Source organism: Chaetodon auriga, chromosome 16, assembly GCF_051107435.1.
Source record: "Chaetodon auriga isolate fChaAug3 chromosome 16, fChaAug3.hap1, whole genome shotgun sequence".
Lineage (NCBI taxonomy): Eukaryota > Metazoa > Chordata > Actinopteri > Chaetodontiformes > Chaetodontidae > Chaetodon > Chaetodon auriga.
The window spans coordinates 5,466,576-5,480,256 of NC_135089.1; the positions used below are offsets into that span (position 1 = coordinate 5,466,576).

Here is a 13,681-nt window from a genome sequence, read left to right on the forward strand (position 1 = left end):
TTGATAGTGGAAATAATCGTTAGTTGCAGCCCTGATGGGAAGCTGTGAGAAGAGTTTTGTCTTCTTGCAGCAGACTGGGGTCCTGTGAAAAAACTGTAATAAAAACCAAGCCTCTCTCACCCTCTTCCCTAAAAAATGCCTTTCTGTTTGCTTGTCAGTTGTCCCACTTGCTCTCTAACCATCTACATGATGAGAGAAACTGCCACCAACATTGGCAAACTGTCAGACCAAAGGGCAGCGTATTGGCAGTGCCAGCAGGGCCTCTGTGGAGCAGAACAACACAGCAGCAAATTATGGATATTTGGATCGATGTTATGCTGGCAATCGTCACTTTTCTTTAACATGAAGAGAATTTAATCCACGTTTTAACAGACCAATTAAATCTGACAGGCTTTTAGAGTGTAAACACATCTGAAGAGATCTCAGTTCAGGCAGATTGATCCGCTGAGAACTTTAACCACAGCCAAACAGCAAATGAATATGAATATTGAACTCATTATGCACACGCTTGCATGCACATACAGACACTGAGCACTTGTCTTGGCGGGGGAGCTCTGATCCAAGGCAGCAACAGAACATAAACAGCTTCCCTGGAGAAAAATCCTCGCTTCAAATCATCATTACTGTGGTGACAGACAGAGTCCCCGCAAAGACCGTTTCAACAGCGGAGTCAATCAAAGCCGAGGGTGATTGATGCTTGTCACGACTGATGCAGACCCTCTGTCTCTGGGCACCGGCCTGCTGCTCGCTCACTTGCTCAGTCGCTGTGTGCTCGCTCCCTCCTTTGTTGGTCTGGGACATGGTTTATAAGTATTGATTAGTCCCTTTGTAGGACTGAAAACTCTTACCCGCCTCCCTCCTGTACTTACAAAATGCTGTGGCACCCTGAATAACAGGATGTCTGCAGAAACTTAGAGACGTTGGAAAGTTTAACTGGAATGTGATGGAATTTTTTTTGTAAAAAGTCTGTGTACGGCATGACAACGCGGGACACTTGTGGGCAGTTAAAGGTCCTGCATGTCCTCCAAATGACAACAAAACATGTTGTGTGTCATTTCCCTGCAAAACGACACAAATGAGCATTTTCTGATCTGATGCCACTGCTAACACGACATCATTCGTCAAAGCCGTCAAAAACAAATATGTTTTCTGGACTTACATGGCTGTGGATGTTGTTTGTTAAGGTTTAGGTACAAAATGATTTTTGTCAGGTTGGTGAATCATCATGGTTTGGGCTAGGAGGGCTTTGTCATCAAGGTAACAATAAAAACCACACAGTTAAGGTTTGCGATTGCGGTGATTTTTGAAAGAAACCAACTCGACAACCAGTGGGAAACAGAAAAAAAAAAACAGCATTTCCTGGGCCGATCCATCCACCCCGACCTCCTCTCTGTCTGTGAGGACTTTGTGCCAACGTGACGCTAGCTCCTCTCTTGCTGGATGGATAAGAGTCATAAATCCTAAGACTGCCAGAGGGGCCTTGTCACTTGAGCATTTGCTGAAATCCTCATATTTATATAGTTTAACTGACAATCTGTATGACATCCCCACTGGTGTAGAAGCTGGGTTGCTTCTTGAGCAATTCAAGGTCGTGCATTTGGGTCTGGCCCTGTCATACTGCTCTTTAAGTGTTCTGCTTTTTCTCTTAACTGTTGTGACAAGGCATAAATTTTAATTACCTGGTCCATTCCACTGTGGCACTTTCCCAAACACACTTGGAAAGCAATTGTGACTCATTATTTGTGCTTGTGCACCTAAGAAAAAGCGCACTTTGAGCTCCGTCCAGCACCTCGCAGTCAGAAGGCGGGTTATGAATGCTAGCTGCCTTCGGCGTCTAAATGTGCATTATTCTAACGGAGCCGAAGAGGCTGACCTTGCGGGGCTGCGGCTGTGTTTATTCAGAGGCAGACAGACTGCTTCGAGGAACAGCCGACAGGTGTGTTATTGGTTCCTGATGGCAGACAATGTGGGCATTACCCTCAGACGGCTCCCCACCAGCCTTCAGTTTCATGGCAGACATAACTCATTTCATAGAGTGTTAATTTGGAGCGCTATTCCATTACAGGTTGGCATTGTGGTGCATGCCACCAATGGCTCGCACTGCTGCATTTCAATTTCACATTAGGCCAATCACACAATTGGGCTTATTAAAGAGTGTTCCTCCTCACAAAATTGCCTTGGAACTGTAAAATAAATTATTCACATCATAAAAACTAGCTATGACTTATCTACTTTCTCTCTCCAATGACCCCCCCTCTTCCCTCCATGCTCTTTCTCTCTCATTCCTCCCTCTCCCTCTCTGTCTCCTTCATTCATTTCATCTTATCTTTCATTTTCCACTCTTCGTCTCGTTCGTCTCCACTGCTGCTTCCCTCTTTCAGAGCTCTCTTTTGCAACGGCGGAATATTAAAATGAGATTTGATGAGAGCGTTATCAGGCTCTCAGTCTTTTGTCCACTTTCTCCTTTCTGAAGGAGACTCTTAGCGCTCAAGGCAAAGAAGTGTGCATGTCTGGGTGTACCCACGTGCACATGAGCACGTCTGCGAGGGGGGGTAAAGTACCAACTGTCCCCCACTTCTCTCGGTACCATCATATCTCTTCTCTAATATTCCATCTGGCGTCAGAGGGCATTTTGAAATTCTTCTCAGATAGCGATCTTCTCCCGGGCGGGGGAAGTGGAGGAGAGGATGTAGCAGGGAAGCAGAGGAGAGAGAGAAAACTGCTCCGCCGCTCCTCAACTCCCATCACCTCAGATGGATAAATGAACAGTGCGGACCCAGACGAGTGCAACATGAGAAGGTAATGGGCTCACTCTGCAGTCAAAGTGCCACTGGAGCAAGTCATGCTCTCCAAGCCAGAGTTGCAGCCATGTCGTGTGGAAAACTCAAATATGCCACTGAAAGAAAACCGATGCACTCCTCTTTCTTTAGCAGAACTTAAAATGTCTATATTTACACCCCCAATGTGAAAACATTTGAACTTTTTCTGAAAGAAGATGAGTGCCTTTGATTTCTTTCAACTTTCTTTTCTGTTTGACAGCCCCTCAAATGAAAAGCCCCACCACTATTTTGCTCCCTCTCAACTCAGACAGCACTATGTGTCATTCTTTTCCTGGTGCACAAATACACCAATTCTGGTCCTACAACTGCCCTCTCTATCTAACAGAGATAGATAGGAGAGAGCAGGAGGAAGAGAAGGGGAGACAAGCGCTGGAAATTAAGAGGCAAAGGGGGTAAAAGCCACCCCTATGAGGCTACGATTGATCTTCGTCAGCCCCTTTATTTACACATCTCTTGCTCCCAGACATCCTACAATCCCACAGCTTCAGAGCCCTCCATCCATCACCAGGCGCAGGGACAGAGGACCAGGTCAGAGAGGTTTTGAGGGGTGATAGAGTGGCCTGAAAATGCTGAGGTTTCAATGCAAAGAAACATGGGGGGGTACGAGGGTGAAGCATAGAGTGTACAGAAGGTGTAATCTCAAAGCGTAACACAACAGAGCAGAGGGAAACAGATAAGGGAGGCCAAGATGTGGAGGAGGAGGATGGAAGACGATGCGAGAGGAGGGACGGTGGAGGGGGTTTAGAAAGATGAACTGGAGCAGAGGCGGGATTTAGAGGAACCAAGAGTGATCATCAAGAGATGCTTTCTTCCCATCTCTCTGTCTGTTAACGTACTTGTTCCCTCCACTAAGCTTGTATCCATGAGCGCTGGAAGAGCTGCCTCGGACGCGGACGTCTTGCTCCGGTCCCGGTCTCGTTCCCGCTCTCTGTCTCGGTCCCTCTCCCTCCCCGTGGACGAGGCCTCCCCGGCTCGTCGCTGCCTGTTCTTCTGGGCCTCCATGGCTTTGAGCTTCCGGGCGTGCTTGTGGCCCTTGTAGTGGGCCTCTGCTTGGTTCTGCAGGAAAATGAGAGAAAATCAGATTGGGAGGGAAAAGCAGAAAGTGTTTGACTCGATGCACTATCTGCTGGAGAGACTGGAGCCCACGTGCAATAAATGTTAAAATTCACGCCTGAATATTTGCTCTCTCGCAGGCATACACAAGCTGCAAGGAGGAGAGTCTGTTTCCACCTGATAAGAGCGATGGCACATTGGGAGGCCAGAGGTATAATTGCATGTGTAATATGCAACAAGAGAGAGGATCCCATCTCCACAACTACCCTATTAATGTGCACTGTGAGAGTCAGCCTCTGCAAGTCCTCAGCACGTGGCAATACATGCTAATGTCACACACATTTGAGCGCTCACGAGCACACAAACCCACAAACTGACTGCGATGCGGCAGTAAACACGTTCACACAAATTTCCTTCCGGGTGAATCACGATTTCTACCTTCACATTTTCATCATTCTCACGGCCCCGCTCAAGCCGAGAACAAAGCCCCGGCTGTTAGAGCCAGCGCGGATACATAAGGATATCAGAGAAATCAATGCAGAGATCACTCATTAAAAGCTAAAACAACCTCCGGGGATCAGCTCTCATCGGCTCCTGGCCCAGACTGATGGTAGTTATAGAGGGAAGGAGCAGAAACAGAACCCTTACTGCGAAAAAAAAAAAAACCCCTCCACAGCCACAGATTCAGTACATTCAGCACAATAAAAGAGGAGCTTTGTTCCAAATTAAATCCAAAGTGTGGAAAACTTCCTAAAAAAACACTAATTATAGAGAATACTAAGTAATATGGACATTTTCACACCCTCTGTATTTAAGAGATGGATGGATTAAGGACGAAGGATTAAGTGTAAAATAGCTTTTTTTTTTTTTTTTTTCCAAAGGGTGCATGTTTTGAAAAAGTGGAGCAAGGTAAGACGTTCCTCCACGACTGCAACGCGTCCTTCTGAGCTCTCATCCAGGTTTACTTCCTCAAGAAATAAATCATGCAAATCCTCTGGCAGGGAGCAAGTTGAGTGAAGAGACTGAACTTTGCCTTGAAGACTCCTGAGCGAGCAATAAATAGAGACCTGAAAACACTAAAAGGAACAAAATGTGGATGATTGCCTGAACGCCAACAATACATAAAGCCCAGTAAGCAATGAGTAACATCACAGCTTGTGCTGAGACACATACATACACCACCAGCCTCATATGTTAGCTCTATGTAAACACCAGCCGTCTAGGGATGGAGTTAAACACACTTCACATTAGTGAGCCTAATGGTGTGATATAGTGGAGGCCTATAAATAACGTGGCTGTCAAAGCATCTGTAAAAACAACTCGAATACTTCGGCGCATCGTGAGACTGATCTGCCGTGAAAAGGCTTCTGGGATTAGCGTGACGTGACGAATTTAGCCAGCGCCTTCTCCTCCGCCAGTCTCTCCGTCCAACTGGGTCTCAGTGGAGGCAGAGGGACAAGGTGTGAAATGAGCTTTGGTTTGCACATCACCACCGCGGCCGGCAGGATGCAGTGCTCTTCTAAGGGATCCTTGATGTCCGGTGATTAAGCAATCCTACGGCTCAAAGTAAACATCAGACTATATCTGGTGCAGAGACATATGTTCAGTGGGTGTGGAAGATGTCCTCCCATAACTCTGAAATGGTGCTGAATTCCCTCTCGCAACACTGACTCGCTCGTAGCAAACACAATAACACAGACATAAAAATAAAGACGATCTGCCAGTTGGTTTGCTTAATTTAACAATCACTGAGCCGCCTATTTCGATGGTGGGGGTGCATGGAGTTTGCCCTGAAGTCACTAAAAATGGAGGGTGGTGGTAAAAAAAAATATCGCTTTTACCAAATTTGCCAGTCACACTTGTCTCTGTGATATTTTTCACTACACTGTGCTATGTAGCCTAATTATGTTCTATTATGTGATGACAATATAAAATCTGAAATATGAGGAACAAGAGGAAAGATAAAATATTTATGCAGGCAGAGGAGCAGCAGACATACCGAAAACTCTTCCTCCGCACACACACACTGCTTAAAATGTTCTCACGTACTGTAGTCCTTGAACTGAACTGTTTTACAATATTTCAGCACCACAGTACCCAAAATACCACAGTAATACAGAATTATTTCTTCTAGACCCAGCCTCAGTAACACGCAGCTACGGAGTAACTTCTTTGAAACAAAACTGCATTAATATAAGTGAGAAGTAATCAGTGAGCTCTGTTAACCTCTATGGGAACCAGTAGGGGCTGGAGCAACATCCAGACAACCTCTGGCCAAGCCACTGAGACACAAAACCCACCTTGATTAATAATTCAGATAACAAAGTAAGAAATACAACAGAAGATCCACATTAGCATGCAAAATGGTCTAATAGCAACACTCCTTCAAAAGATTTCATGTGCTTTTTCCCCCCTTTTTGAATTGAAAAGGTCATTTTAGCTTCACAGCAGAAAGGCCTGAGGGTATGTGGGCTGAACAGAGCAAGCAGGTGGACGTCCAGAGGACACCTGGGCCACTCAGGTGTTCCTCTGGTCTGACATTAAAGAAGCAGCATTTTGGGAAATATGCTTTTTTTGCTTTTGTGCAGTCTGTACTGTAGTAAATATCAAGCTACTGCAAGCAGTTGGTTAGCTTAGCTTAGCACAAAGACTGGGAAAAGCTAGTTAAGTCTGTCTAAATCATATCCTATTATTTGAAGTGTACAATGACATGATTTTATGTGTAGTTTAAAGCGTTAGTTCAGAATAATTTGAGAGTTTTAGACAGAGTCTGGCTAGCTGTTTCCCCCTGCATCCAGCCTTTATGCTACGCTAGGCTAACCGGCTGATGAGTTTCTCATTTAGCATCAGAGTGCATACAGACATGAAATTGGTATTGATCTTCTCATCTAACTCTCAGCAAGAAAGCAAATATGTGTATTTTCCAATATGTTGAGATTGTCAGCAGTGACGTCACAGCGCACTGACACACCCGTACGTCGCTGCAGCTAGGTGAAAAGTTCAACCACCGCAGGTAAGCCAAAACAGGATTCAGCTGGTGTTAAGTCGCTCTTTAAGGTCAATTTGTGCGATACTGAGCAGCAGAGAAAGTTTACTTCCCCTTTGAGCATTATGCAGAAGGATAACTTGCTATAATATCTGAGCAAACTCGGAGGAGGGTGCACGGGAGCGTTAGGAAAGTGTTCATGCTCTCAGAGAGACAGATAAAGCTACAGTCAGACCTGACACTCCTCTTTAAGTCGGTGTGCAGATTCAGGGAATGGGATTTGCTCTAGTGTGTGAAGAGCACGTCTGAGTCTCCTCTCCCCCCTCAGCTCCTTGTCTCCTGTGCCTCAGCCGTTCTTTGAAGATGGAGTCCAAAAAAAAAAAAAAGAAAAGAAAAAAGTGTGCCTGTGTGTGTGTGTGTGTGTGTGTGTGTGTGTGTGTGTGTGTGTGCGTGCGTGTGTGTATTTCACTGTTCCCAGACATGAGATGTCTTAAGGCTTTCTGGACTATTATCTATTTGTTTATGTGAATATGCATGAAATGTCATGGGATGTTTGCCTGTGTGTCTCTGTGTGTACGCGTCTGCGATGGCGTGCGTGTGTACAGTACGTGTGTGTGTGCGTGTGTGTGTGTGTGTTTGTGTATGTGTGGGCGTGTGGGTGTGTGTGCTCGAGGTGGCAGGGAGATGGGAGAAATGGAACGAGGAGCCGAGAATGCTGCTTCCTGCTGGGGCTGCTGATTGTTTCTGGTCTTTGCTGATAAACGGCAGCTCTCCCTGCTGTCTAATCCCTCATAGCACAACAACAGACAGACACACACTACAGATTCCACTGAAAGGAAGACCGCACAACGTATATACATACACATAACTCTAAAAAAACTAAATGACTTCTGGTTTAAAATGTACATATGTTTGCAGAAAGGGATTCACCGACAGTTTTTTGTTTTCCATATGCACGCAGGGACACACACAATTGCTTATACACACACGCACACACACACACACACACACACACACACACACACAGTATGCACAAACACAGTGAGTCAGTGGGGATGATAAGAGCTGGGGTAATTGAGGAACAGACATATTTTCAAAAAAAAAAAGAAACAACACTCAAGCAGATAGCAGAAGCACAAAACAAAGAGATGTTGTTCTCTGAGGCTAGACTCACTTTTTGGTATAGACTGCTTTTATGTTGTAAATTACACAGTCTGGCGTGCTGTCTCTTTCTCTCCCTCATAGTCCCACAACCTCTCTTTCTTTCTCATAAACACCAAGACATAAAGCCTGTAAAGCCTTTCTTACCGTTGAGTTAAAGCGCAGGTGGCAAATGTTGCAGGAGATAATCTGCTTCTTCTTGAGGGGCTGAGGGACACCAAACGTGTGGTTGATCACTGCCTTCTGGACAGGGTCCATCTGAGAGACAGAAGGAAAAGATCAGCGAAAACAGCATTAGTTTTATCAGATTTGATTGTGCCAAATGCGTGGCCGTACGTTTAGAAAGCGTCCTCTAATGCCTCACACGGTGGGCATCACCTTCAAATAATTCCAGCAGCGTCTGCAGAATAGTAATGGGGAAATAATTCCAGTTCTTGAATGTCATATTTTCACATCAGTCCTCAGAATTAAAGAGAAAATGCATCTTTCACGACTCAACGTTAGGCACAAACATTTGAGAAATCCGTTGAAACGAGAGGCAACAAAGTCCTTGTTAAGACGACGATTCTTGTTTCAGATGACTTATCTTTGTGGCAACATGAGAGGTCTCCGATTTGTGCGTCGACGTTCCACAAAAAGATGGCCTTGCTTCAGACTCCAGTTCTTTCTTGACACAGCAGATGATAATTTCATCTTGATTTGTCAGAGCTCATTCCATCCAAGATGTATTTTCTTTTTCAACATGTTTTCATTTCTTCCCCTAACATATTTCGCGGCGCAGCTACGGAGACATCTTTGAAACCTGCTCTTGGGTCATTCGGAACATCGTATCATTGCTGTTACAGTAAAAAGATATTTTTCACCTTCAAGTCTGCTTTGGAAACATTTCATTCTTTGCACACAGCTATCAAACACAACACATACGGGTGTTTCCATCAGGTCTCTTCTCACGACATCAGAGTTGTGTGTACACAATGTGCTTCATTTAACATATTTTTTGTATATTCAATCATTTTTTTCCCTTCCCTGCTCTTTCTTTTCTCATTTTCTGTTTCTGAGGGCACGATTGCTTGAATCTTTTTATCGAGCGCTGTGATTTGGTTTTACTCATCTATCAGTAGCCCTCTGAGTATTTTTTAATATATGCTGAATCCGTGCTGTTGGTGCAGTCCTTCTTTCTACTTCATTGAACTGATGGCTCGTGACTGTACCTGTACCTGGTACCTTTAATTGACCTGAAACAAGGACTCTGTAAGCACTGTTGAAAGTGTGACGGGCTAAACTGTTTCTAATTGGCTTTAATGTCAGGTGTGAGGTGTTTTTGTGCACCTGAGTGCGCTTGTGTTATGCAGTAAAGTTGAGAGGCACTGCTCTCACAGGGCAGAGAATACATTAATGGAACTGTCCCACCCTCTCACCACTATCAAGGGTCATGGAGCACATGTCCAGGACAGAAACAGAGAGATTTGCATTCACCCGTGCATGCGAGAAAATCAGAAATGCATGTCAGTTGTTTCAGCAACTGTCACCATCAAAACATATTGATCTGCAAGCTGTTTTTTTTTGTAAGTGCAGCTGGACAATGCTAACGAGACGTTAGCTTATACGTATATCTATTATTGCTAACCTGACCGTGCAGCCCTGCATGTTGACAGATGATGTTAAAGGAGTACCCAGCGCCTTAAAAAGTGACGCCAAGGGGTCCTGACCAAGCATCCATATGTGACGAGGATGTGTTGCAGCGGGACTCTGAACGTATGGGGAGAGCACCTCCGTGTCACCAAGTAAATTAAAGATTGTAAACACAGTTTCTGCAGGGAGTATACAGAAGCTGATCTTGTACAATACGATGCATGTGGTGATATCAGTGGGTGAAATCTTGACTATACATCCGGCTTTAGCCCTTGTGTTTCTCCCCACACCGATTCTGTGGGATAAGCAACTTCGTTCTGAGCGCGACTGTTGTTCCCTGTTGTTACAAACCTCGCTACAGCTCATATTTTCATGCAGTTAGAGTTCATTGTAATCTCGGAAATGTGACTGTATAATACATTATGAATCATTGCAGCCCACGGGAAGTGTTTCTGGAGAGGGTTTTGGGCAGACTAATTCAGTTTTAACTGTCTGTGAAAAGACTGCAGAGAGTCCCAGAACAGCATACTATAAACAGCAGAGTGAAAGCTGAGGCTTCATTAGAAGGTCTGCATGCCATGATGACAGCTGATTTCATTGCGGCACCCTTCAGCATGGTATCACATATAACAATCACCTTGGATCTCTCCCCAGGCTGGCACAGGGCCGGGTCCAGTCCATTCCTCCGCTTGCATGGGAGAAGGGACTCGTGATGGCCAGGCAGAGCGCTGTTCTCACACCAAGTTGGACCACTCGCTGGAACCACACTGGCACTGCTGACACCCTCAGTTGCCCAGAGATCGAGGAGTGTTGGTGTATTTATGGCAGCGAGGATGGCACACTGCCTCGCTTTCTTTCTGGTACATAAGCTTGAGCAGCTCTGTACCACACAAAGGGCTGTCCAAGGCTTGCCTCCTCTGCAAGAGTGGAGTCCGTTTACTACAGAATCCTCAAGGCCAGGTGTGAGAAGGAATATAAACACACCTGACACTGAAGCCTCCATCCTGGAGGTATATCTCTCCCTCCGGGCTCTATTTTCTTTTGTTGCTTTATTTTGGCCTCTTCTACATGACTCAAAGCTACCTCTGGGAGCAACTGACTTTTCCCTTCACCGGCTGAAGCCTGACCGCAGAAACCTAGCTCTCCCACTCCTGCCGCCCTCTGTCCACCTTAGCAGGGCAGGCTGCACACAGCTATTTGTTTTAGGAGCTGAAGAATGTGCCCATTGTCTGTCCGCAGCCATCCTGAACCGACTGCTATAAATGCGTCTTTTGTCCGAGCCCTCCGTCCTCCCCCGCCATCCTGGTGCAGACAGAACTTATCCTGTGCCGGGCGGCTGAGTCCGTGATGGGGTTTCAGGGTAGGCAGAGAGAAAGAGGGAGGGGGGTGGGGTGGGGTGGGGGGGTGTAAGAAGGGACACCAGGGGAACCGGAGGATATTTAGTTTTGGAGACAGGTGCATTCATCTTCCCCCCTGCACACGTCCGGGACAACGTGTGCCTTATCAGGGCTGAGAGAACCTGGGGCTCCTCGTTGAATGGACTTTGTGATTAATGCCGCAGCTGCAGTGTAAGACTGTGTGTTATGGAGGCTAATCATCTCCTCCCGGGACTGAAGCGACACTGATTTGATGTTATTTCCGCAGTTATCATAATTTCTGCATTCTGATTGTGGTAGATTCTACATCCTACCGCGAGTTGTATTCTGTTTAACAATGGCTGACTGAATATCTTTGCAACTCTTTAAATATGATTTCCTGTGCACTAGTTCGCAGCATTCATTAATAATCTACTTCCTTTTTCTTCTACAATAACCGTAGCGTTATGGATTTGACTAAGTTTATTTTTTCTGATAATGAAGCATAAAATAAAACAGTGCTTTAAATTCTGAAATATGTTTGTCGTGGGTTCTCACATGATTTGTATCAGATAAACTAAAGTCCCTAACTAAGTCCCCACTGTGGGACTAATAAAGGAATATCTTATCTTATCTTATCTTAAATGCTGGAAAGGAGCCGTGAGGCACAGGCACCGGTATGGGAGAACATAAACAGCAGTTTTCCTTTTGAAAAATAAGCATAACACAGACAGAACACTGACCGGAGACCCGCCCTACTGCCTCCACCACTAATATAAATACATGAGGGTGTTGGAGGAATGAGTGTGCTCCATGCTGCCTTTGCTGCTGGGCATTCTCAATCCTCCATAGAGCAGTATAGGCGACCAAAAGCAGTGGGCAGCAGAACAAATGAATAAACTGAACTTTTCACATCGCAGGCTGGAGACCCCCTGTGTGTGCGCACACACACACATATCATACTGCACACGTTTATGTCTCATCCGCCCCCTCGTGCATGTCCTCCACCGCAAGAAGCAGGCAGCCAGACGTCTGTGTGGCCTCCCTCATCCTACCTTTTTTCGCTTGGTTTGAAAAGGTGTAAAGTGCACGCTGGAGCGAAAGCTCTGGCTTATGTTTCATTTACAGACCTCAGAACTGGAGACGGTTTCACAGCCCGCGATGAGGGGAGCGAATACACACCGTCACGCGCGCACACACACCCAGCGTAGGATCAAAGAAATGAGAAGTGCCGACACATACGCGCGCACAAAACGACAATGGGTATAGAGCTGGTGAGTAAAGGATCAAAGATACAAGCTTTGAATTCCAGGCACCGAGGCGAGGTAAGCATCAGAGCCGACGGGCTTGAAAAACGAAAAGTTTGTTGCTGACGTACGAGACAAATTAATAAGGGTCTCATCTGTGGAGATGCTGATACTGAGGTGACAACTATCCATTCTGAGAGGGAGAACACGGCGTGCATGAAGATTAGCGCCCCACATCTAAGGTAAGGCCTCTGCACAGACAGCGGCAGAGTTTACGGGGGGAGCACTGGAGGCTAAGGTCTGGCGGAGCAGATAGTGAGACGCTGAATAAAAGGGTGGCGAGCACATGATTTTATAGGCCTGTCTTCCTTTATACTCTCACCGACATAAACTCAAAACCAGCACAAGGTTGACGGCAAATTGATGAAGTCACAATCCTGACCCATAAAATTAAGGTTGTTCCCGCCACGCGGTACACAACGATGTTAATACGCTGACATGCTTCTTAATCAATACCGCTGATTGAGTGATGGCTTGCTCTTCGCGTTCATTCCCCTTCGCTCGCGTTTCGCCTCGCGCTTTCAAAGAGGGTGGAAGACGAGATGAGACAAACTGCTAAAAGACATTTTGTTCTCAAGCTCAAAGACGCACGTGACCAAACAGTGTAATCACTACATCTTTCTACGGCGGAATGAGTCACCTATTGACACGATATTTCTGGTGGATCTAATTAGGCACTGTGTTATTTATAGGCTATCTTGGGCTCTGCTAGAAACCTTTATTGTTGTTGTTGATCAAAGTCATAGATCAAATGGTTTCACTTTAATATCCTCGTTTGTTTAATTGCTATTTTCCATGATGTGAGCTGTCGAATAACCTCTCACCGTGTTGAAGTTGGGGAAGAGGCTGAGGGGAGAGGAGCCATTGAGTCTGAAGGGCAGGAGGTGCTTGAGGTCGAGCTGAGGTTGCAGAGGCCGTCCCGGGACGGGGAGGGAAGCCAGAAGGGGGCTGCCCTGGGCCGACGTACCTGGACGACACAAAGAGATAGATGTTAGAAGTTAAGGGACAACTGGGAAACATTAACTCCTCTCCCAGTGTGATAAGAGCGAAACTGCACCGACGGCTTTCAAAAGGTCAGGTGGTGCGCTCAGAGGAGGCCTGACTTTGATTTATTTGATACCAGAGGCAGCGTTACACCTCCATCTGACACCCAATTGTACGACTCAAATGTGTGTGCGCATGTGCTGTATCCGGGACAATGCAACGTGTGCAACCGAGGGTGTGTTTCTGTTTTCATGCGGACAATAAGAGGCGGTGTTCATGTGTGTTTGAGGGGGGGGGAGGGCAGTTTTGTAGGAGACTTAATACTCCCTTCACCCCAATTGCCCAAGGTGATCCCCCAAGGAC

General features: G+C 45.9%; 1 protein-coding gene across 3 annotated transcripts in view; it reads right to left on the bottom strand.

Moving 5' to 3' along the window:
* The window catches only part of znf385c (zinc finger protein 385C), a 118,772-nt gene that overhangs the window by 9,199 nt on the left and 95,892 nt on the right, over positions 1-13,681 (bottom strand). For all 3 annotated transcript variants that reach the window (XM_076753505.1, XM_076753504.1, XM_076753506.1), the window contains 3 exons: positions 13,159-13,301; positions 8,188-8,298; positions 3,677-3,896 (listed from right to left, as the gene is read on the bottom strand). In XM_076753505.1, the coding sequence (XP_076609620.1) occupies positions 3,677-3,896; positions 8,188-8,298; positions 13,159-13,301 (474 nt within the window). The remainder of the gene's footprint in view (positions 1-3,676; positions 3,897-8,187; positions 8,299-13,158; positions 13,302-13,681) is intronic.